Here is a 22,518-nt window from a genome sequence, read left to right on the forward strand (position 1 = left end):
TGGACGTATGAAATAAAAGTTTTTCGAGCAAGGGACTGCGGAGCTAATTGGAATTCAATTAAACACAAGTGAAAATTATCCCAGCAATGGGGACCTCGAGGGACCGCCGGAAATTAGCGCCTAGAAACTGGAAACTTCTTTATCATGTGGCATTTTTGCATTTAAATCGAAGATATTCATCGAAAAAGCTCTAACGTTTCAGTTGAATCATGTCTGACGGACCGAAAGACCATCTGATCTGGGCGATATTTATGCTGATACTATGTTGTTGGCCGTTCGGAATACCGGCGGTTGTATTCGCTGTCAAGACAAGAGAGGAGATCAGAGATGGAAACATGGAAAAAGCCGAAAAATGCTCGAAAAAGGCTAAAAAATGGTGCATCGTGGCTTTGGTGTTAGGAATTATATTTCACCTTGGCTGGATTATCGCTGTAGCCGTGATAATGTCTGGACTTACTGCTTTCGGAGTAGCCGTCGGAAATGCAGCAAATGCAGCAGCAGCAGCAGCATCAGGGTAAACTTGCGCTCTTTTTGATTAGGAGATTTGAAATCAATGCAATATATATGCGAACATCGTTGCAGTATCCGCATACAATTATAAAACTTTAAGATAGGGACGAAGTAACAACGAAATTAATCTAAACTTTAAGTAAGAAAATGATGTTAACCGCTCCAACCCCCACAATATTGTCGACTATCAACAAAATCTACTTTACCGCCTTCAGCGATTTCTTGGAAACGAACTTCACCGTTGCAGAATAGCTATTCGTTATAACAAATAGCTCGTAGTTCGATATATCCACGCGCTATAGGGGATTATTGGAATCGACCTTGGTTGATCATTATAATCAATTATCAAGTTATAGTAATTAACAGGGGCGGATTCGAATGCATTTTTCATCGAATATGAAAAGAAAATCATATCTACGATAAAATGCGCTCGGCCCCCCTCTGTTCAGATTTCTGGATCCGCACCTGATAAACGTATAAATGGAAAAAAAAATATTAAGTTACTTTTTTGTTTTGGATGTTATTTGAAGTTTGTAATAACCGACACATCGATATTTCCGAGGTTGTTGAGTGTTCTGCAATGCCTATTTTGTATATAACCTTTGTTGAATAAACTCCCATCATTGCTTACTCGCTGCTGCAATCTACAGTAGAAGTTTATTTTTGATAGTTTTTTAAGACGTTTTATTAAATGAAATAAATATTCCATCAGTTTAATCAAGTCTATAAAACTTGTATTTTTAACCGGTCACGGTGTGGATTTCTTTTTTAAACCAAAAGCATACGACGCAGGGAAACACGGGAACATGTGACAGAAACATGCTTTCGAGCGTTTACGAGAAACATGAATCATGGATTCGGGAATGTTTCCAAGATCGTACATTGTAGCATTTTGTGTTTCTATGTTTCCTTGCGTTGTGCTTTTACGGCCTTCTAGATCGACGAATTTCAGACCGGCTTCAAACGCGATTTCTTAGTTCGACTATAGTTGTTGATTGGAATTTAGTTACAAATCCATCATGATTGTTTCTTTTCCGACTTGAGGCCTTAAAATGAGCACTATAGGACTCGACGTTACGAATCTTAAGTCTCTCCCAGACGTCAGATCCATGCCTTATCCAAACAGACGTGTACATAAATGCAGGGTGATAGGAAATAAGCCGATTTATAAGGAGCCCGCAGCCGGTTTTGCGTCGTTTGGTACCAGGGATACCAAGGGATACCGGTAACCATTGGTATCTTAGTCAATAGATGAATAAACAACAAGCGATAATCATTGAGCATACGCGAGAATAAAAAACACTATACGCCTGTATGCTGTAGCCGTTCGACAAGGTAAGTCTAATTCATCTTTCTATGTAAAACTGATAAGCGGGATGAAGCGGGACTCGTTAACTCGTCGACCAGGGTCCCAGTTTCATTAAGAAATGCCCGCAGCTCGTGACTGACCGCTGTTTTTCTGTAGATCCCAGCAAAACACACTCTCCAAGCTTAACCACACTAATCGCATAGTTCAACGTAATTCAATATAAGATTCGGTCTTACAATTTAAGATATAGGAATTTAAATTTACATCATATCATTTTCTCGAATGGCTGGGGTTTGATCTGTCAATTTTCGGGAATTCGAAGGCAGTTCCACCCATCAAAATCGTTTGAATATAGTAGGTCTAGAAATTGAACTCGACAACAGCCGCCGTGTTCTGTATTAATATGATATCTATGTCTCTCTCTTGAATCTGACGACGCAACAGTGCTGGACAAAGAAAACTGCGTTAGCATGTTTTTGCACTGTGTCACTTCAGTACGTTCTATTTATATACGTTGCTATGTTGGCAACGGTAACAAACATGGTAACGATTGAAATACACAAGGCCAAACCCCAAACAAGATTGAATGAATACATAGGCCGTTCATATCTAAAATGTGAATAACCTAATCGCGCTATTTTATGAAATTGTCATATTATATTATGTATTGGAACGTTCGTTCACGTTGCCTGATTGAAACGAAAGACCTCAAAAAAACATTGTAGATCAATAAAGTCATCTACTGAAATATCTTCAACGGTACAGATTTAAGATTTATTAATTTATTGCTCCAGAAATCATACGATTTACAGTTATACAAATACAGTTACTCCAGTAAAATTTACAATATACAGTAACAATATAGAGTTCGCACAATTAATACAGAGGCCGATAGTATCAATTAAATATCCACGTCCTCATTAGGTTTTCATTACAAACATATTATGTACTATAAAACCGTACTGTAATTATGTTAAAATCAATATTGTCTTTATCTCTTTAATCCTAACCGTTCACTTCACTCAGCACTGGTCATTTGGGCTTTCTTCTACTGACGTCTGGCCATTGTCGATATAAATTCACGCCCCTCTATCCCTCACTCTCTTTCTCTTTGGCTCTCGTTTCGATAATGATCGAATCAAGCCCTCAATTATTACAATATCGTTTGAGTTTGGTGTCTTTCTGAGCTGGTATCAATATCATTATACACGCAATTAACACGTGTGTGCACAGATATGGCTAGATGAGGCCATGTGCCTTTTTCATAAATACTGTAGCTTCCTTAAGATGTTTGGGTCCTGTGATGTAAAAAGATTCATGAAGTTACCTACAATGCCACAAAAGCAAACGGAAGAAATCATAACCATAATCACATAATTCATAACGCGTAATACAGAATAGCTAATACATAATACATAATGCATAATACACAATACTGTATTTTGGATGTACGAAACCCGGAGATAATTAAAAAAATCACACATAGGTATTTGAAAGCATTCTTTTTGCTACGCGTAATTCTCGTTCTGTGTCTTACTTACTTCATGCCTCGAAAACCGCTAACTACGTCCATTAATACTGATACAGAAATCTGCTCAATTTACTACTTCTCTCACGAATAAAAACCCCGTTTTTTGTCATACCTTCACAGCTGATGACGATCTCTATAAGGAGAGATTTTGAAGCGTCGCATCATTTTTATTTTGCTTTTTGGCAAATAACATCTGTTTTCAATCTTTAAATATCATTCGAATATCTGACGCCTCTGATTTCATATTATTTATTTGTTTTTTTTTTCAATTATCTTTTAAACATACAGCTTCGAGAAAATGGGTAAGTTTACAATCTAGTCGTTTTAATTTCCATTGGCATATCACCAGAACTTGTCTAAGGGGTCACGAATTTGTGAGGAGTGGGAGTCCGAGCGCCGAAGCTTCGATTCGATCCAGTAGTGGGATCACCCAAACGAAATTTTGGAAATAATAAGCCAATCAATAATAATCAAGCCAAGAGAATGTAGACATAAGTCAGACAAAAACTTCAATTTCAAAAAGGGGGCGTGTGCATCCACTGTCCGCAACTGCCGGTGACCCCCGTGACTCCCGGAAAAAAACACTTTTAAGTAGTATTGTATAGTCCTCATGTTTCTTGTCTATCTATGTATTGTCGTAATTCTAAAAGCGATCGATGTGTCGATTTTTATTTTTTGCGCTTTCGATATTAAATCGAATCTTGTTTGCAGTTTACTGAAGACAATTTCCGAGTTTTGGCGAACGAACTAAAAGAGGTATACATGGCGTTACTAGCTTTTACTTTATGCGATGATTTTAACTGATTTCAGATGAAAAACCTCCCGGATACGCGGGTAGTCCTACTCCGCACGGAGAGCCAGCACCGCCCGGACAACCGTACGGACAACCGCCACCACCCGGACAACCGTACGGACAGCCACCACCGCCCGGACAACCGTACGGACAGCAACCACCACCTACGGGAGGTTACGGGGCGTTCGCGGCACAGCCAGCTACTACCGTCGTTGTCCAACCGGCCATAATTAACGACCCTCCAAACGACTACCTTATCTGTTCGATACTCGCGTTGATCTTTTGCTGTTGGTGTTTCGCTATCCCGGCTGTAATACACGCCTGTAGCAGCCGAGATGCGGCCAGAGCGGGCGATCTGAACGGCGCTTTACACAACTCGTCAAAGGCCAAAACCTGGATGATCGTGTCGCTGGTGACGGGCATTCTGTTGCATCTCATCTGGTTCATCGTCGTCATACTAGTCTTTGTAGTGGGAGTCGGTATCGCATCTGCGGCCAACGACTTAAGTAAAAGCATTAATGGTTAAACGACGAAGAGGAATATCAATCGAGTCCTGCCTTTTTGAGAAATTCGTGTACATCAATGGAACACGTACTTTATCCGGCCACTTCTAATTAACTACCTCTTTCTACAACGATTTATGCATGAAAAGGAATTTGGATTAATTCTGATTTGGAATTTATGTGGTTGTTTTGAATTCGCCGAAATGTCATACAGTCGTTTCTTCTTCGTCCGTTGTGACTACCGTCCAAGTGCACGTTAGTTCCGATTTACATATTTTCTGTTCACAACTTCGAGACTGCTTTTATAAACCAGTTTAACCGTTAACTATAGATCCAAAACCGAAGCGAAGATAAAGATAGCACCGTCCGGGAGTGATTCGATAATAAACGATTATAGATTACTTGACTGTATATCACATTACGTACTTTATTTGACAACAATTAAGAAATTGATGGAAAAAATAAATCAGAACCCTGTAATAATCGTAAACCGCAGATACAGCGCACATTGATTTAAATGTCCAGAACACATTGGATATATCATACTTTGCTTAAGTATCTCAATAATACTGTTTGTCACCTGAGTTTGTGAGAGGCCCCAAAATCGAGCCTTGCGGTACTCCACATTCAACAGCATTATCGTTTGAGAAAGATTATTATACTTCACATACATTTCACATTGTGTTAGAACTGGCAATATCCCGAACACCGTCCAGGATACCTTTCGTACCAGAATTACTTTTGAAACATATTGAATCGAGGAAAAATAAATATATATACATATCATATCACATCATCGTATCAGGACTAAATCTAATAGAACAATACGAACTATTTTTAACATCACAGTAGAAAATGTTGAAAATGTAGTTAGAGACAAGACAATGTATGAGTATTATTTAAGTAAAGTCATAAGTTCGTTAACGCCGTTTTTAATACCGTTGCTCGCTTGACGAGCACAAATTTGCCAAATCTAACTCAATTTCAATGAAAATATGCCATTCATTGTGACGCTGCCATTTTCAGTTATAACGCCATGTTTTCCACTCATTCCAACATTGAGTTATCACAAATAACGCTGCCTGTAGTTATTGGCGATGTAAGATTTGAGGTCTTCAGAGACCGCGTATGGTCGATTTGAATTATGCAAACCAAATTCTATTGAGAAAAATATGGTGCAATCATTTGGGATAAAAAGACTTCTGTGTTTGATTATTTTGAAGAAAAAAATGTCCTTTTACAGGAAGTTACTCATTTACCCGATGTAGTTGATGTGCACTCTAGTTGTGAAAGATCCAAATCTAGTTAACTTTCAAAGTACTAACTATCTGTCCGTTTAACTGATTTGAAAAAAAACCGTGCATGATTTTTTGGTTATGCTAATTTTCATACCTATTGATTCGTAAGGTGTTTTAGAATATCGAACAATATCTCCTTCTAGAAATACACTAAAACATTAGCGATTTAACCCTATTGAAAATATACACAATAATCGATGACGTATATCAGATATCTATTTACGTGTACACAATTCGCGGACGCATTTTCGGAACTCGGCGCCGATCAGATACAAGTAGAAATTGACGGCATAGTTGATCATCATGATGCACACTGCAGCGTGGTGAAACTTGCTCAATTGAGGAATCTCGTCGATCGACGCCAGTCCTAGCATGATAGTTACGATCGCAATCGGTATATTCACCAATATAAAGGTCGTCGTGACCGTCAAAAGCATATTCGTCACTTTAGTACTCGACGCGTTCTTAGCCGACATTTTCGAGCGTTTTAACACGACTACGATGATCAAGTTGAACAAGATGACGCCGCTTATCGGAATGTAACAGGCCATGACCGTAGCCGTGTTGTAGTGATCCGGCAACGGTACGGCCGTCGCCAGATAGCAGCCGTCCCCGGACCAAAATTCGATGTACAACATCAAGTAGATCGTAGAACCCCAGACGATAACGAACGTGGCTAGAGAAATGATCGTGGCGGTTTTACGACTCGCGATGAAGCGGGCGGCGAACGGCAACGAGACCACGATGGCTCGTTCGAGCGATAAAGCGCATACCAACCACGCGCTGTAGGTCAGACAACTATGCAGGAAGTACTCGCTCACTTTGCAGCCCCATCTTTCGGTGAAAATGATCGGTAACGGTTTGCCGGCCACTAGGGCGACCCGGTTGACCCAGATCATGACGCTGCCGCTCAGACAGCCCATGTCGGACACGGCCAGGAACAGTAAATACACGCTGTAGGAATGCTTCTTCATCGACGTACAAGTCATCGTTAGGAATGACAGCGTATTACCGACGGCGCCGAATACGAATATGATTCCGAACAAAATCACTAACACCCATTGTAGCCACATCGGGATGTGGTCCTTAGCCCGCATTTCTATCATATAAGTCCAAAATTCCAAATGTTGAAAGTCGGCCGGCGGGATAGGGCCGAAACCTCCAGAAGCGTTGGTGCTATGGTTGCTATTCATCTTGGTTTGCTTTTAGATTCAGTCTCACCTTAGTTGATAGTCAAAGATATACTAAAAACCGCAAAGCCGTGATAGTATTATTCCCTGAATTAATTAGGTTCGTAAGTTCGTTAATTCGGGAATTTGTAAACCAACGGACTCGATTTACGCCGCGAAAGAGATGTGTATCCCTTGAATGATGCAATAGTTTATGTTCGGAGGTATATATACCAACAACCAACAAAGCGGCGATAATAACCGCGACTTCTACATCAGTCCGGAAAGTGAAATTATGAATTCACCACAGTTGCCGAGGTATTTATATTGCGAACACTTACGCATCGGGTAACGATTCTGTAAAGTTCAAGTGGAGTGAAATTTCACAGAGTCAATTTAGCAGTTGTAATATATGGTTAATTTATTTGTTTACTGCCCGTTGAGGTCTTTCGATGGATATCGACCGGTTCGATTAACCGACGGGGTTTGACCGTAATATCAATTACAATACGGTTAATTTCCTAACTCTATGACTGTAAACTGAGACTGTTCTGTGTTCTGGCTGTAAGGGGCGGCGGTGTTCCTTTCACCAAACCTCAAACCACGAAATTACGAATCGACTTAACGGGGGCACGTGATCTGGCAGGGCGGATTCAAGGGGATGTGCAGGGATGCGCCCCTTAAAAATGTCCGAGTTGCCCTGAAACCTCACCAGCATTCACGGTTTTGTAGTTTTTTAGTGCAGTTCGTGACTGCGGATTGTAATTGAACGGACTTCTGTGCCCGAGGTGACCAGAGAGAAGCTTAATGAGAAGGAAAGCATGCCGATTCGAATTATGTAACGATTTTTAAAGAAGCGATGTTTGAGAATACTGCGAGTGCAGTATCGCGAAATGCCATCATGTTCGAATCCAAGTCTTGCGCGCAATATCGTAGTCCAAATTCTCAGTCGCTTTCGATCCTTGACTGTGCAAAATATTTTCAAACACCCCGCCCGTAAATCCAGAAAAATAACAAACAAATACAACACGAGGAAATACTTTTCTAGTAGTTTTATTTCAAATTTTAAAATGGAATGGATGATAAAAGGTGTGGTCCAAAACCATATTTTACAGAGAAAGTCAGTTGTGCTTAGAATTGACGGTTGACGAAAGTCACCCCTTTAAAGTAACCCTAACCCTTTATATGAGACATTCTGTATATACATCAAAGCCAAGTCTGACTGCGGCAGGAAATGCCCACTATCTGCCCCAAATAATATTTTTATCTAATCCAACCCGGGCTACTGCGAGCTCTATGACACATTTCACTGCGAGCTCACATCATTTTGATTCGTGTAGTTATGGATTCCAGCGGACACAACAAGTGTCACAAAATATTTTACCTAATTCAGAATAGTTGGATTTTCTTTATTAATATCGCAGATAGTGATTTCAGTTATTCCCGTTACCAGGACGGAGACTAAATGACTTGCCATAACCATTCGCTACGCAACCTTTTCAAGGAAAAATGTATCTATTCCTCTAGCACCAAAAAATGCAGAAGCTACTGATTAACCCGCGTTGTTACAAGAAACTAACAGCGAATGGAGAGTTTAAGTAGCTGTATAATTATGCTTTTATGTTATCGCTCTTGTTCATACCTTTGGCTACACTTATTTTCCTCACAGATTCAACGACTCATTACTACTAGACTTAGCCGCGATCGCACGAGCGTGTTTGGCTAACCGTTCACGCGGGAGCCAAGTGGGCCCGGGCCTGTTTGACCAGGTACAAATTGGCCACGACCAAAAACCGTCAGACCATACTCGAGCCAAACTTAAGCAGGGGTCAAATTAAGGCGCACGAATGCCAACTGGTTCCGGAAGTAGCTCACTTTGTCACGGCATCGTGTAGTAACGAGTTAGCGTGTGGTTTGCGTGTGAGAGCGCTAGTTTTTTGGCACTATACCAAATTTGACTCGGGTCTGCTTGTGGACATTTTGTCCCGGGCCAAATCATCCTCGTGTGATCGCGGTTACAGAGTTTCTGGAAACGACTTAAACAGTCACCCATGGCACAGTTTCACAAAATTTTTGGTGTAATCGCCATTGGTTACTTCATGTTTTCAATGGGGACAACAACAATTCAAATCTCACCGTTTTAGGTTTAAACTTTTTCGTGAAACTGGGCCCCAAGAATTTGGCACCTAAGTGAGGAAAGTGCCCTCTGAGTCAGTAGTTAACAGTACCGGACAATTTTACGAAATCTAAGTTATTTGATATGTCGTTAAAAATGTCGTTAAAAATGGAAGAAAACATTCATTTGTTCATCTAATTCATTTCTTGTCGAAGTTTTCAGCTGCTCTGACGGCTTCGGCTATCTCGTGTTTAGTCAGTATACCGAGCGATTCGACCGACGTTAACAGTTGACCTCTGGCGTTTCCGGCGAATTGATTCAGCAGGAACATCGGCAAACCTCGTAGATTATCGCCCATCGTGTACAGCGGCACTCGAACCGGTCCTAACACCTGAAACAAGAAAAAAACAGAACAAGAAAAGTGAAAATGTATTGACGCCTTGGTAAATAACACATATACTGATTAATATTGTCGACAATACATAATACATGTACATGTATGTTTAATCTTATTTTTATTTCAATATACAATATGGATAATTGAATTGAATTGACCGGCAACCAGTCAAGCCCCGATATATTGATGACGTAGTTCACATCTTCTCACAAACAATTATTAAAATCTATCTAAAATAAAATAATAAGTCACGAGATGTATTCAATCATGAAATAAACGCCAAATTTCGCAATTCTGTCATTTTGAAACACCAATATTGATGACGTAGCGCTCACATAGAACCCTTTATATATAACGCATATAATACTAGGTATCAATGTACATACAAAATTTTGTAACGGTTTCTAAAAAAACTAGAAACTCTAAACTACATGTAATAGAGTATCGAATTTACATAAGATAACGACCCAAGTTTTCCGCCAAATGGTGCCAAACGACCATGTTAAAATTCGATTTTTTCTAAACTTTTCTTAGCATGTCATTGTTCGAAAGGCTCGTAATCTCAACAAAATCATAGTTGATTTTTTATTCTCGTTGGATGGAGCAATTAAGTAAGTTGCCCAAATTGAAAATTACGGCAGCGCGGGTACCTCTGCGCCGTATTCCTCGGCGGATAAAACGTCCTTTTCGATTTCGCGAAATTCTTCGAGCGTCACTTTCTTCGTGAAGAAATGCAGGACGAGATTTTTGCCGTCGTCTCGGTGCGAGGCGACGTGGTCGGCGTGGGTCAGGTCGAATTTCGGGTCTAGTCGAATTTCTTCTCGCAATTCGCGGTTAACGCCCGTGATCACGTCCTCCCCGGGGTCGATAAGACCGCCCGGGAACCCGAGTAAACCGTCGAACCGCATTTGCATCTGGGAATTGAAAAAAAAACGAAATCAAAGTCTTTATTCGATTTACGGAAAATTCAACAAAAATAAACAAAATCTAAATCTTTACACAGTTTATCAGACACGTAACTGTCCAAAAATTAATTGGTATACTAAAAGTTAAAATTAAGCCCTTTTTACAGACTACAAACTTCAACAAATTTAAGCACTTCTGAGACTTGCTATGAATCTTCTTCACGCGACCATCGACAGTTACCGAAATAAGTACCTGATAAACGATGTAACGAACCGCTAATTACCGACTATGTAAACTACCGATTAGTTGGTTTCGTGCAGTGTGAAAAGCTAGTTTCGAAATCTAGAAACGCCCGAAAACGGACGTCATTAGAACAGTACATATACAGAGATTTTGTAGTTTTCACACCCCAACCCCGTGCACGCATTTTTTCAAGCATAGCAATAGCTGGTTAACGATTCTGAATCTCCTGAGGATCGCTGCCAGGCATGCACTCTGAAAAAGTACATAGGCATTGTGTGTGTGTGTGCACACACTGTGGAACTCGAACTGTGGAACTGGTTTCTGGACATAATAACGGAAATTTGAAATGAACATTTTAAAACAGCGAGAGTAAAAAACAAACAAATGAAACCATTCTTTTTTAAAAAGCCATAATGTCATTCCCATGGTAGGTTTATAAACTGGGCACAAAACCAAATCAAAAGCGATCATTGAAATTGATATGAGGGACAATAACCTCTTCAAGATAGAAAAAGAAAAGAAGCCCACTAATCGTTACGAACTCGTCAGTAACACGGTTTTGTTGTAGTCACAAGGGGCTCGTATTTGAAGTTTGGTGGTGAATAAAAATAGTTCGGCTGCAACCTGGTAGTCTGGTAGTAGAAAGAATATATTTTATTCAACATCGATCCTAGATTCGTAAAATGCATCTTACCAGTATTTGAGCTCGGCTACTGTACAAATCAAATACTTTATGATCGGGATCCGGGGCCCAGATCATCGCATGTCCACCGTGTTTATAACCGGTCAATTTCTGAGCTTCGCTGAACGCTATTTCAACGTGATCGACCTTTTTTGAAGGCCTCCCGTAGCCTTCTGAATCGGCTAAATGCGCCCAGACATTTTCGTCGATCATTTTGTACCAGATTCTGACAGTTTTAGCCGGTTACGTTACACGTAAACACAACTTGTCAAACCCATCGTCTACGACCTTGAGAATTAGAGCGTTTGAGTCGCCTCCACCGAATTTATAAATCAAATTAATATTTAGACTGGTTACCGGACTCTATCTTCGGGACAGGCAACCAGTCTAATTAATCTTTATTGAACCGATAAATATCATTGAACTCTCTTCAAACCCCATTATAAGGAATCAAACACATGAAGAAAATTGCAACAAATCTTCCTAACATTTGTTGTCTCTTTTCGCTTGTCCCTTTTATCTTTTTTCTCCTCTTACATTGTCTTGTTGTTTCATTGGCCTTTGCTTGGCCCACAAAATAACTATTAAATTTAGAAATGAGCAATCAAAACAAATGACTAATTTCATTGACCATAAAACTATATTTATTTTGAACTATTTAATCAGATATTCATCAACTATCTTCCGCGTCGTTGTCTGATAGTAAAAATTCATCTATTTCTGCGCGCATTTGCTGCCTGCAAGAAAAATAATCGAGCTACATCACATTTAGAATTTTAGATGATTAACCTGGAAAGTTTACTCTGGATATTTGTACGTACCGACGCTTTTTCTGGTATATTTCATCAGTTATGGTTCTAGGCAATTGCTTGAAGTCGTTCTGTAATTAAACGAAATTCTCTACAATTCAAATCTATGAAATAGAGTATAATCGATTAAATCAATCCTTGATAATAACAAATTGGGCCCTTCGAAATTATTGAGTAAGGTACTCTGGCGGTTTCTTAAAAATATATAGAATGTAATTATTAGGCTAATTATTATTACGTACCATATCTCTGACTAGTAGACGACAGCCATAACACAAAGCATCATTCAACATATCAAGAGTTAATCTGAAACAGTAAATAGGCTTCACATTACAGTATGCCATATTTCGATGCCTATTATTATGCCTTATAAGTGTCCAGGCTGAGGAATGCATGGGCCCAGGCTGAGGCGATGTTGTAGGGCGGAAGCTGAGGTGTAATTTCCAGCCTGAATGGATGCAGGCTTCGGGTCGTACATCGGTATAAATTTAAACATCTTACTCTTCAGTGTTCGTATTTGATCTGCAACTTCCATCCCCCTCTCCACAGCACGCCTGCTCCGTTTTGGTGTTCAGGTTTGAATTACAACCCGCCACCTCGCCGCAACAGACACCCGCGTCAGGGTTAGTCGCCGATCGCGCGTCTACTCCCAGCTGCCGTCGAGATAACTTCATCGATAGTTGAGTAGCGTTGAGGGCGGAAGCATCGCCTACACTGGTATCCAGTGGTCCCTGAAATCAAAATAAACATGTACAGGCAAATTTCAAAATAAATGCCACTCCCTCATTTTAAATGCTCTCATTCTTCGGAGAAAAAGATTGCTTAATTTACTTCAAAATTCAATGAAAGTGCATTCTTTATAATATTTTTAAAATTATATTTTTCACCCACCCCAACCTTGGCATTACAAAGAACTTTTACCATACACTACATTTACATTAAGCAAAACGGAATGCTAAATATTTACTTCAAAACAATACGAAATTTGCATCAATTCGATCGGATTATTTCCTGTATTCCTGCTAGTTGGTTATACAGATTATTGACGATATCTACCTTACAAAGTGAACAGGTATCCGCGTTCGTTTTCCTTTGATTCGTCGTAAGTTGCATTTTACTTCCAGTTCTAAAAGACATAAGGATCCGCTCATAGAAGAATGTTCAAGTTCCAACAAAAACTGAAAATATGACTCAAAGCTGCGCTTCTTAAAAACTTCTTTCTTACCGGAATATCGTTGAAACTGTCGATGGAAATTCCGCTTGCAGTCCGGTCACAAACGATTCGGTTAATTGGTGAATACTGGAATTTCTAGTCGCCTAGACAGGGAAACAAAAAACATTTGCGAATTATACGACAAGAGTAACTTCTGGTTTGCTAGGTGTCAAGTCACCATCAGGTTATATTAAGTCATCACATCACTTCAAGTCATCTCAATATCTGATTTTGAGTCCCAATTTGTGTTTCTAATTCAATTCACATGTGCTAAATGTACCGAGATATATTACCTTTGTTGATAGGTTTGGAACGGTGACCGGTTCCATGCCGTAAAAGTGATTGTACATCGCGACCTCCTTACTGCTGAACTCCCTGAAACGATTCGAAACCAATTAGAAAACTAAAGCAGTAATCAAAGAATCGAAACATGCAGTTTTTGATCCCATAACCTGCTAGCAAGTTCAAGTTTTCTTTTTTTCCCTGGTTGAAGATTTGTTTTCCCTTGTTGTTATCTTGGTTAGAGGTTCTTCTGGACTGTTTCTTTAACTAAAAGAAAGAGCCCAGAAGAACCTCTGACCAACAAAGAAAGAAACTCAGGATTCGAGACCTGGATTGACGACAGATCAGTGACCAATGGCTTTAACCACTTGCAGACATTGTGTCTTCCAGTTTTTCTATATTTCTAGTTAGCCGTCATTACTCTCACCTCATCGGACGTAGAATCATTATTTTGCTATCACGTTCATCCGTAAACCCGGTGTCTATCGATATATGAGCTCCTTTTCCTTGCGCGATATTCGACAATATTTGTATCGACAGATTCATCGCCGTTTCGCCAGTCATCACTTTATTATAACCGTTCCGTCGAGCTATGTCTAATATCAGCTTGTGTCTGAAAACAAATTTGAATTCTGAATAGAACTTTGGTTTGTAGCCTTAAGGCTTGATTGAGCAAAGGTAAACATTTTAGCACTTTTGGTGCGGAAAAAGTAGCGCTAATCCGGACAAATTTTTCCAGAAGGTATCACTAAGTACCGAGCACTTAGTAGACAAGCTTCAAACAATGCTTATTTTACAAACCACTAGGACCACACCACGAGATGCACAGCTGGATGTTAACAAACAGGATTCAGTTCCACATTAGTGCAGAAGGTAAAGCTTAGAAAGTTAAAATAATTTCATTTTCAATGAATTAACTCCGGATCTTAACTCCCTCAGAACATGGCACTGGGGCTTGGTCGATAAAACCATAGGCTGGGGTCCGGATTTAAGTCAGGATTTTAATTGGCCTGTGTTACAGTCACTCTCGTAGCAGCACACAGACCAGAGTGGTTATCCCATAGTCTCTCTAGATTGAAAGAAACCAATGCGGGTTTAGATTAAGACCATGTTTTATTCCAATTATCAAGATATATTACCGGAGTATTTTGATGAATTCCATTTTCGCGGTGAGAGTTTTGAAAGCGGCGAGACGTTGTCGAAGGGACTGTTCAGCATTCAAATCCATCCGAGAATAATCCCGACTCAAACCATCATCATCAACTTCACCATCAGGCATCAAATTCAATGCCTAAAAACAGATAATTCAACCCGATCAAATCAGGGTTCTTATGGGTCCGATTTTCCAAGCCTTTTTCAGAGCCAAAGAAAAAACTACAAAATTTCCATAGCATTTCAAGGGGAAAAATTTTTTCCATCTTTACTAAAACTTTTCAAAACCTGTCCAAATACTAGGTCAGGAGACTTTTGACTAAATTAGAGAAAAAAATAGTTCAACTCATCAGCCGCGTTGAAATATTTCTCTGTCCCTTTTTTTAAAATAAAATACAGCATCGAAGTCTATTTATTCATTGTTTCTAGAATTTGAGATAACGTAGATAGACCTTAATCGTCCGAATGCACACTAGCAACACCTGGGAGGCGTTGATTGTTGCAAGTGCGATCCTTGATTGCCACAGTCGACTACGGAGTCCACATTGATTAAGTTTTTTTCTTTTCATTATAAACTTTGCTTATTATTATATTCACTTACATTTTCTAAAGACGAAACAAAATACGGTAATCCAGATTTTTCCATCACAGACACGATTTCATCACACTTCGCTTTATTTTCCTCCGCAGTCAGGTTCAAAGTAGCGCCTTCTGTAAACGACACACAGCGACCAACAAGACAATATTTAGAAGGAGCGAAAAACCTGATTTTTTTTTTTTAATACAAATAGCAGTTACTCACCGTTTATGTAGACAATACCAGGAATGAAACCTATTTTCTTGTGACATCTTTCACTCAAACCCTGAAATGAAAGCCAGAAAAATATCACCTACACGTTTGGAACTGGATTCGGGGTCAACACAACTCTGCGGAACTGGATTCAGCACCCACGCAACTGTGGAACTGGATCACAAATTATACTCACACAACCGTGAAACTGGGTTCCGAGTCAAATTAAACCCACACAACTGTGGAACTGGATCCACTTGTCAAATTAAACCCACACAACTGTGAAACTGGGTTCCGACTCATATCAAACGCACACAGCAGTGGAACTGGATCCAGTCAAATTAAAACTACACAACTGTTGAACTGGATCCAGAGTCAAATTAAACCTACACAACTATGGAACTGGATCCAGAGTCAAATTAAATGCACACAGCTGTGGAACTGGATCCAGAGTCAAATTAAACCTACACAACTGTGGAACTGGATCCAGAGTCAAATTAAACCTACACAACTGTGGAACTGGATCCAGAGTCAAATTAAACGCACACAGCTATGGAACTGGATCCAGAGTCAAATTAAACCTACACAACTGTGGAACTGAATCCAGAGTTGAATCATACTCTCAATACTTTGCATTTGGAGTCAAATCAAATTCACACAACTGTGGAACTGGATAAACGTAAATCGAATACTTACATCAATAACCATATGCAGGAGAGCTGTTGATCCGTGTCCACCGGAATACGCGAGTAAAACCTTCTCTTTGTGTTTAACAATGTGCGTTCTACCAAACGTCGAACGGAACTTGTGAATACAATAATTCCAGAAACAGTCCCTGTAAAATATGACGACCAAATTTCAAAACGACGTAAAAAAATATATACAATCTTCCAGTGGCTCCATCTATACTCACCGACAGAAAGCATCGTCGATTCGTATGATCACAATCGGTTTGTTGTCACATTTCATACAAATTCTGACAATTCTGAAAAAATACAAGGCAACAATAGATCTACAGGAACGCTAGTTAGTTACCTAATCGTTGGTTGTAAGCTTTTTATAATCAGATGGGCTTACACCAAATTGTGGTTTGTGAAAATATCCGATTGTGAAACTAAACCACAGACGAGACAGGTTACTAACTACAGGAACGCGGAGGTGGGTTGGGTGTAGTGAGCCTAAGCTGGCTGGAATCAGTGGCAGGTCTTGACAGTTTTAAAACAGGGTATTAATTCTATTCTGACAGAATTAATTATCTGTGTAAAATTAAACGGTCATCCTTATTACCGAGATGATGAGTAGATTCTTGCATTCTAACCTATTTGTTGAAAGCTATTCTGCTGATTTCAATCACTTACTACAAATTAAAGCCTTAAAAAAAACAGTCAGGGAGAGCACTGTGCTAGCGCTCTTGTTCTTGCTTGTTCGAATCCCAATTATGATAGGGACCTTGTTCAAATCTACTTGCTGATCACAATCGCTGCTACTTACTTCTTTGATTTGACCACAGGAGTCAAATTATCACCTTCTAAAATAGAACACATTGCATTTGATTTCTACGGCTTTAATCGACCGAAGCTCCACCTAGTGGTTCCGGTATTGCCTAATTACCGGTTGGGGTCCTTTTGAATGCTAAAACAAGGACTCAGATTTCCTGACGCGCGGGGCTTCGACGGACTCAGGATTCAAATTCAGTCATTATCGTGAATTTTCACAGCGCAATAAATTCCTGAGCTCCAACAAACTCGGAATGAACCTCGAAAATCGAATTTAACTGAGAAAACTAGTTTATTCCGAGTTGCAAACTCGTAATTAATCTCGAAAATAATTGTTTAATACGCATATGTCACAAGACGCTTGCGTAGAACAGTTTAGACAATGTCACTTTTCTGAATTATTCAACTGCAGGAGTATTTGGTCTTGACCCTGTTCACGTGTCTAATGATGAACAACGAAATAAACGGTAATTTGAATTTTTAAATAAGAGATTAAAAAAAATAACGAATTGAATGAAGACCATCATGAAACGACGAAGAATCGAAAATGATTATATCCTCTTTTATCAAAATAAAACACACACGAATAACGGGGGATATCTATAATGTTGACCAAGTAGATCTGGGAAAATGAACTATTTTTTCTCTGCAAAAGGTTTAACTCAATCAACAACTACGGAACCCGAATATTCCGCAGGGAGGTCGAAATCGGGAATAACTGGAGCAAGTCAATGGGCAGAGGGGGTCCTCCAAGAAAATGTTGAATTTCTAAATATATATTTCGAGCTTTGTTTATCTTTCTTGTTAAGGACGGCAGCAAAACTGTATAGACCTAGCGGATACGACCATCACGACGGTTGTAACACCAGCAGTTGTAAAACTATGGCACAACTGACGTACAATGTCTCGTATCACCACCCGGTAAGAGCTTCTGCGGTCTCAGAATGATGATGCATGGCCCTCGAGTACTGTTTCCGTTTGATAAGACAAGCTGTCCTTGTGGAACCCTTGCGAGCTGTTCTGTACACGAGAACTTCCCAATCACAAATCGAAGATACACTGGACAATGTGACGTCAAAGCGTTATGGTATACGTATCACAAATGTACAGATAGATGATGTTGAAATGTGGTCATGTAATTACTTGAACATGCTCCTAGATAGTAAAGCAATAATAACTGTCGTAGGTGACTGAGAACGAAACAGGATTGAAACTTATCTTCCATTTCTAATCCTATCTATAAATATCCAATGACCAGTGAAATAGATTTAACAGCTGATATACTCTCTTTGATCTGCTTACAAATTCAATTTCAAAAGACTCAATATTTTAAAGATCTAAGATATCAATAGATTCCTAATTGGCTGTCCATAATATAAATGTCGCGATATGTAAGAATATCGGTTTTGAATTTTGCTGAAAAGAAATTGAGTTTCGTGTTGCCAATAACTTTACAGTGAAGGCAGATACGGGTTGATCATCAATGCCAAGTCTCCTTCCTCACGATATTCGGAATTTGGCTGTTGCCGATTTCAATGAGTGGTCTTCTAAAAACAATCAATATGGCTCGCTTGAATTTAGAATTAACAGTTATAGCGGCTGCGAATTGGATCACTTATCTCTGACTTCCAGAATACCTATAAGAAAACCCTTCTGGATTGTGCCCAAGATTTCCATACATGGTTAAGATTACAGTCAATGAGTAGTATGATTGGATGATGGTGAACATACGTATTCACTTAAAACCATGGGCTTTACAACGAGTCCATGCTAACTTATCGTTGTAAGGTGTAGTCGTTTTGTTTCCTCGATTGTTGGCAACAGGATGCCTTCTACGAATATCACTGATGATCTGAGCACAATTTGTCCAATCAGAACCGTCTATGTCCACGTACACTACATATACCTACTCGGTATTGGTCCGCTATGCGTAATTGGACTGATTTTCAATTGTATCATTTTCCTGACGATCCGACGCCGACAGGTGCGTGACACCGGTAACCAGACGAATTCCTTCCTATTGCAACTATTGGCGATTAGCGACGGTTGTTTTTTGATGATTTCATTCGTATTTTTTGTCGTGCGACATTTGTACGAGCGACTGCGCTACTCGGATCAATTAACTGTCTACAAATTGGACGATACAGCAATCGGTTATATTTTCTTCTTCGTGACGATTTTTCCATATTTCTTCGCGCAACAGATCCGCAGTTGGGTCGTCGTCACAATGTCCGTCGATCGATTTCTGCACATTCGCTTCCCGTTTTGGGCTCGAAAATATGCCACGGTACAATTTTACAAAACTGTCTTCGTAGCCAACATCGTAACATCGGCTTTTGTGCATTTATTCACGGGGTACCTTACACACGGCACCGTTCTAAAACCACACCCATGTCTACCAGGGCGGGCCAGGTACCTTGAAAAAATCTATAGATTTGTCAGTCGAGATTTTTTGAGATGGTATAATAGCATTTCCTATTTTGTGTTTCTGATCGGTGTTCCACTGTTTGTTTTATGTTGCGTAAACATTTTGCTGATCTCAGCAGTCCGGCGTGCCACCAAATTATCCAAGTCGCTTGCCGCAGACGGCGATTCCTCTTCCGGCGATACACGGGCGCAGAATCAAGCAACTTTGATGGTGATCGCTGCCGTGGCTGTGTTCATATTATGTGAAAGCCCGGCTTGTGTTGACCGTGTTGCCAGTGTATTTCTGATATACGGTGATTCGTCGAATTTCGTCAATTACGCCCGTAAGGTCAGCCTATTACTTGTAATTCTAGATTCGGTTCTGAATTTCCCGGCTTACTGTTTTTTCAGTAAAAGATTTCGTAATGACGTCCAACAGTTAACCGTTCGACATAAGCATTTCAGCCACGCCGGAATGGCCGATCACGCTGGCCGAATGTAGACCCAGTTCCTCGGTTATGAGTTAAGAGTTAACTCTGAGCTAAAATAAGTTCGTTTTCAATGAATTTCAATGAATTAACTCTCTGTAAAATCTTAAACTGAGAACTGTTCGGGTCCTAGTTACCATAAGAAGAAGGTTTTTTATTTACCTTTAGAATTCTTTGGGGTAAATATCATATTCAACCAAAGCGTAAATACCTTAGTTTCGGGATTTTTCTAGAACCGAGGCTTTGCGGATGTTCATGTATTAATAAACAACGTCTGTATTCAGCGCTCAGTTTTAACTTAAATTACACTGCACCAAATTTCCGCTCCAAAGCGCAAAGCGCACGAAATTATTTCTAATGTTTCTCATGTGCACTTAGCTGAATGTGATGTAGTATAATGTATAAATCCGTCACGTGTTTAACATCTTTACCTGAAACATCTACGGTTTGAGCATGTAGATCATTCTTCGTATATGATTCGCCTGCGATTGAATTCGGGAGACCAAGGTTGACACCTTTACGCGAATTCGAATTTTCATTTTCCACTTATTTCTTTAGGAATCCGAAGAGGAACTCAGTGTCTTCCGAGGCAAGCAATATTCTGCCTGAAACTAGTAATGCTTAGTTATTCCTTAATGAAACGTGCCATTTGAATAACTAACCGAATAAGGAACGAAGAACAAGTAAATAACTTCACTGGGCTGTTGTTTTGGTGATAAATCACAGATTTATAAGAGCAATTTACGTACGAAGCTGAAATATGAACAAATATATAGATGTGATATTTACTGATTTTCTAGCTGTCATCATAAATATTCAATACACTTAAGACCAATCTACGTAAGCTCATTTTGGTTCTATAACCAATTTTATGCAACTTAAGACTATTTTCGACTATTTTCTATTTTCGAAGCTCATTTTGGTTCTATAACTAATGTAACAACTTAAGACCAATGTGTTACGTTAGTAATAGAACCAAAATGAGCTTGTTTTTGTCTTGTTAGATTAGTTATAGAACCAAAATGAGCTAAGATTCAAGACCAGTCTAAGCTCATTTTGGTTCAATAAAACAATCGACAAAACAAAGCTCACTTGGTTCCAGAACCAATGTAACATCTTAAGATCAGTCTTAAGACGGTTTTATGCATAACTAATTCAGTCTTGAAAATCTTAGGTCATAAACAGCATATTCGAATGTTACTAAACTCCTAATGAAGTGGAAAATGGCATATTCTGTTTTACGAACACGTTGCCTAGCCAGGATGGGATACTAATGTTGTCCTATAATTCTTAAAGGAATGGATATTTAACAGAAGAAAACAAAAAAAAATTGACCCGAACTTGCGAAACCTCAAAAATCTATTTTTCGGCTTTTTATAACGGCTTAACACGTGACTCTAAACCATTATTCTACTACGAGTACACATAACGTGAGCGTATTGCGTGACTATGATTGGACGATGGTGAACATATTCACATAAACTTATCATTCTAAGGTTTAGTCGTTTTGTTTGCGTCATCTTGAACAACAATATGCCTTCTAATACAAATATCACTGATGATCTGAGCGCAATTTGTCCAATCAGAACCGTCTATGTCCACGTACACCACATATACCTACTCGGTATTGGTCCGCTATGCGTAATTGGACTGATTTTCAATTGTATCATTTTCCTGACAATCAGACGCCGACAGGTGCGTGACACCGGTAACCAGACGAATTCCTTCCTATTGCAACTATTAGCGATTAGCGACGGTTGTTTTTTGATGATTTCATTCGTATTTTTTGTCGTGCGACATTTGTATGATCGACTTCGCTACGCAAATGAAATAATGGTCTACAAATTGGACGATACATCAATCGGTTATATTTTCTTCTTCGCTACGATTTTTCCATATTTCTTCGCCCAACAGATCCGCAGTTGGGTCGTCGTCACAATGTCCGTCGATCGATTTCTGCACATTCGCTTCCCGTTTTGGGCTCGAAAATATGCCACGGTACAATTTTACAAAACTGTCTTCGTAGCCAACATCGTAACATCGGCTTTTGTGCATTTATTCACGGGGTACCTTACACACGGCACCGTTCTAAAACCACACCCATGTCTACAAGGACGGTCCAAGTATTTTCGAAAAATTTATAGATTTGTCAGTCAAGATTTTTTGAGATGGTATAATAGCATTTCCTATTTTGTGTTTCTGATCGGTGTTCCACTGTTAGTTTTATGCTGCGTAAACATTTTGCTGATCTCAGCAGTCCGTCGTGCCACCAAATCATCCAAGTCGCTTGCCGCAGACGGCGATTCCTCCACCGGCGAGTCCCGGGCGCAGAATCACGCAACTTTGATGGTGATCGCTGCCGTGGCTGTGTTTATATTATGTGAAAGCCCGGCTTGTGTTGACCGCGTTGCCAGTCTATTTCTTA

At 39.6% G+C, this 22,518-nt stretch overlaps 4 protein-coding genes across 4 annotated transcripts; 1 reads left to right on the forward strand and 3 right to left on the reverse strand.

Moving 5' to 3' along the window:
• The first annotated feature begins 1,839 nt into the window (after positions 1-1,839).
• Positions 1,840-4,669, forward strand: LOC141902227 (uncharacterized). Its single transcript, XM_074789869.1, has 3 exons — positions 1,840-1,845; positions 3,639-3,652; positions 4,161-4,669. Exons 2-3 carry the CDS (start codon positions 3,649-3,651, stop codon positions 4,667-4,669), a joined length of 513 nt encoding a protein of 170 aa, XP_074645970.1. The 5' UTR covers positions 1,840-1,845; positions 3,639-3,648.
• Positions 4,670-6,159: 1,490 nt separating this feature from the next.
• LOC141902228 (succinate receptor 1-like) lies at positions 6,160-7,137 on the reverse strand. The gene has a single exon (XM_074789870.1). It carries the CDS (start codon positions 7,135-7,137, stop codon positions 6,160-6,162), a length of 978 nt encoding a protein of 325 aa, XP_074645971.1.
• Positions 7,138-8,198: 1,061 nt separating this feature from the next.
• On the reverse strand, positions 8,199-11,735 carry LOC141901744 (U8 snoRNA-decapping enzyme-like). The gene is made up of 3 exons (XM_074789184.1): positions 11,470-11,735; positions 10,277-10,540; positions 8,199-9,620 (listed from the first exon to the last, which is right to left on the reverse strand). Exons 1-3 carry the CDS (start codon positions 11,668-11,670, stop codon positions 9,429-9,431), a joined length of 657 nt encoding a protein of 218 aa, XP_074645285.1. The 5' UTR covers positions 11,671-11,735; the 3' UTR covers positions 8,199-9,428.
• A 354-nt stretch (positions 11,736-12,089) lies between these two features.
• LOC141902294 (cytoplasmic tRNA 2-thiolation protein 2-A-like) lies at positions 12,090-17,283 on the reverse strand. The gene is made up of 14 exons (XM_074789955.1): positions 17,195-17,283; positions 16,617-16,688; positions 16,400-16,538; positions 15,716-15,776; positions 15,515-15,624; positions 14,901-15,052; positions 14,189-14,374; positions 13,773-13,854; positions 13,492-13,583; positions 13,323-13,392; positions 12,768-12,997; positions 12,509-12,572; positions 12,279-12,337; positions 12,090-12,194 (listed from the first exon to the last, which is right to left on the reverse strand). Exons 1-14 carry the CDS (start codon positions 17,245-17,247, stop codon positions 12,131-12,133), a joined length of 1,434 nt encoding a protein of 477 aa, XP_074646056.1. The 5' UTR covers positions 17,248-17,283; the 3' UTR covers positions 12,090-12,130.
• Positions 17,284-22,518: the final 5,235 nt, after the last annotated feature.

The sequence above is a fragment of the Tubulanus polymorphus genome, chromosome 3 (genome assembly GCF_964204645.1).
Source record: "Tubulanus polymorphus chromosome 3, tnTubPoly1.2, whole genome shotgun sequence".
Lineage (NCBI taxonomy): Eukaryota > Metazoa > Nemertea > Palaeonemertea > Tubulaniformes > Tubulanidae > Tubulanus > Tubulanus polymorphus.

Excerpts from the sequence above, each read along its gene's own strand:
- LOC141902228 (XM_074789870.1), bottom strand. The coding sequence starts at position 7,137 with ATGAATAGCAACCATAGCACCAACGCTTCTGGAGGTTTCGGCCCTATC.
- LOC141901744 (XM_074789184.1), bottom strand. The coding sequence starts at position 11,670 with ATGATCGACGAAAATGTCTGGGCGCATTTAGCCGATTCAGAAGGCTAC. Across the intron at positions 10,541-11,469 it reads GTAGCCGAGCTCAAATACTG|ATGCAAATGCGGTTCGACGG; the intron begins GTAAGATGCATT and ends TTCAATTCCCAG. Across the intron at positions 9,621-10,276 it reads CCGAGGAATACGGCGCAGAG|GTGTTAGGACCGGTTCGAGT; the intron begins GTACCCGCGCTG and ends TTCTTGTTTCAG.
- LOC141902294 (XM_074789955.1), bottom strand. The coding sequence starts at position 17,247 with ATGTGTTCTATTTTAGAAGGTGATAATTTGACTCCTGTGGTCAAATCA. Across the intron at positions 14,375-14,900 it reads GAATTCATCAAAATACTCCG|ACACAAGCTGATATTAGACA; the intron begins GTAATATATCTT and ends ATTTGTTTTCAG. Across the intron at positions 13,855-14,188 it reads ATGATTCTACGTCCGATGAG|GGAGTTCAGCAGTAAGGAGG; the intron begins GTGAGAGTAATG and ends GAATCGTTTCAG.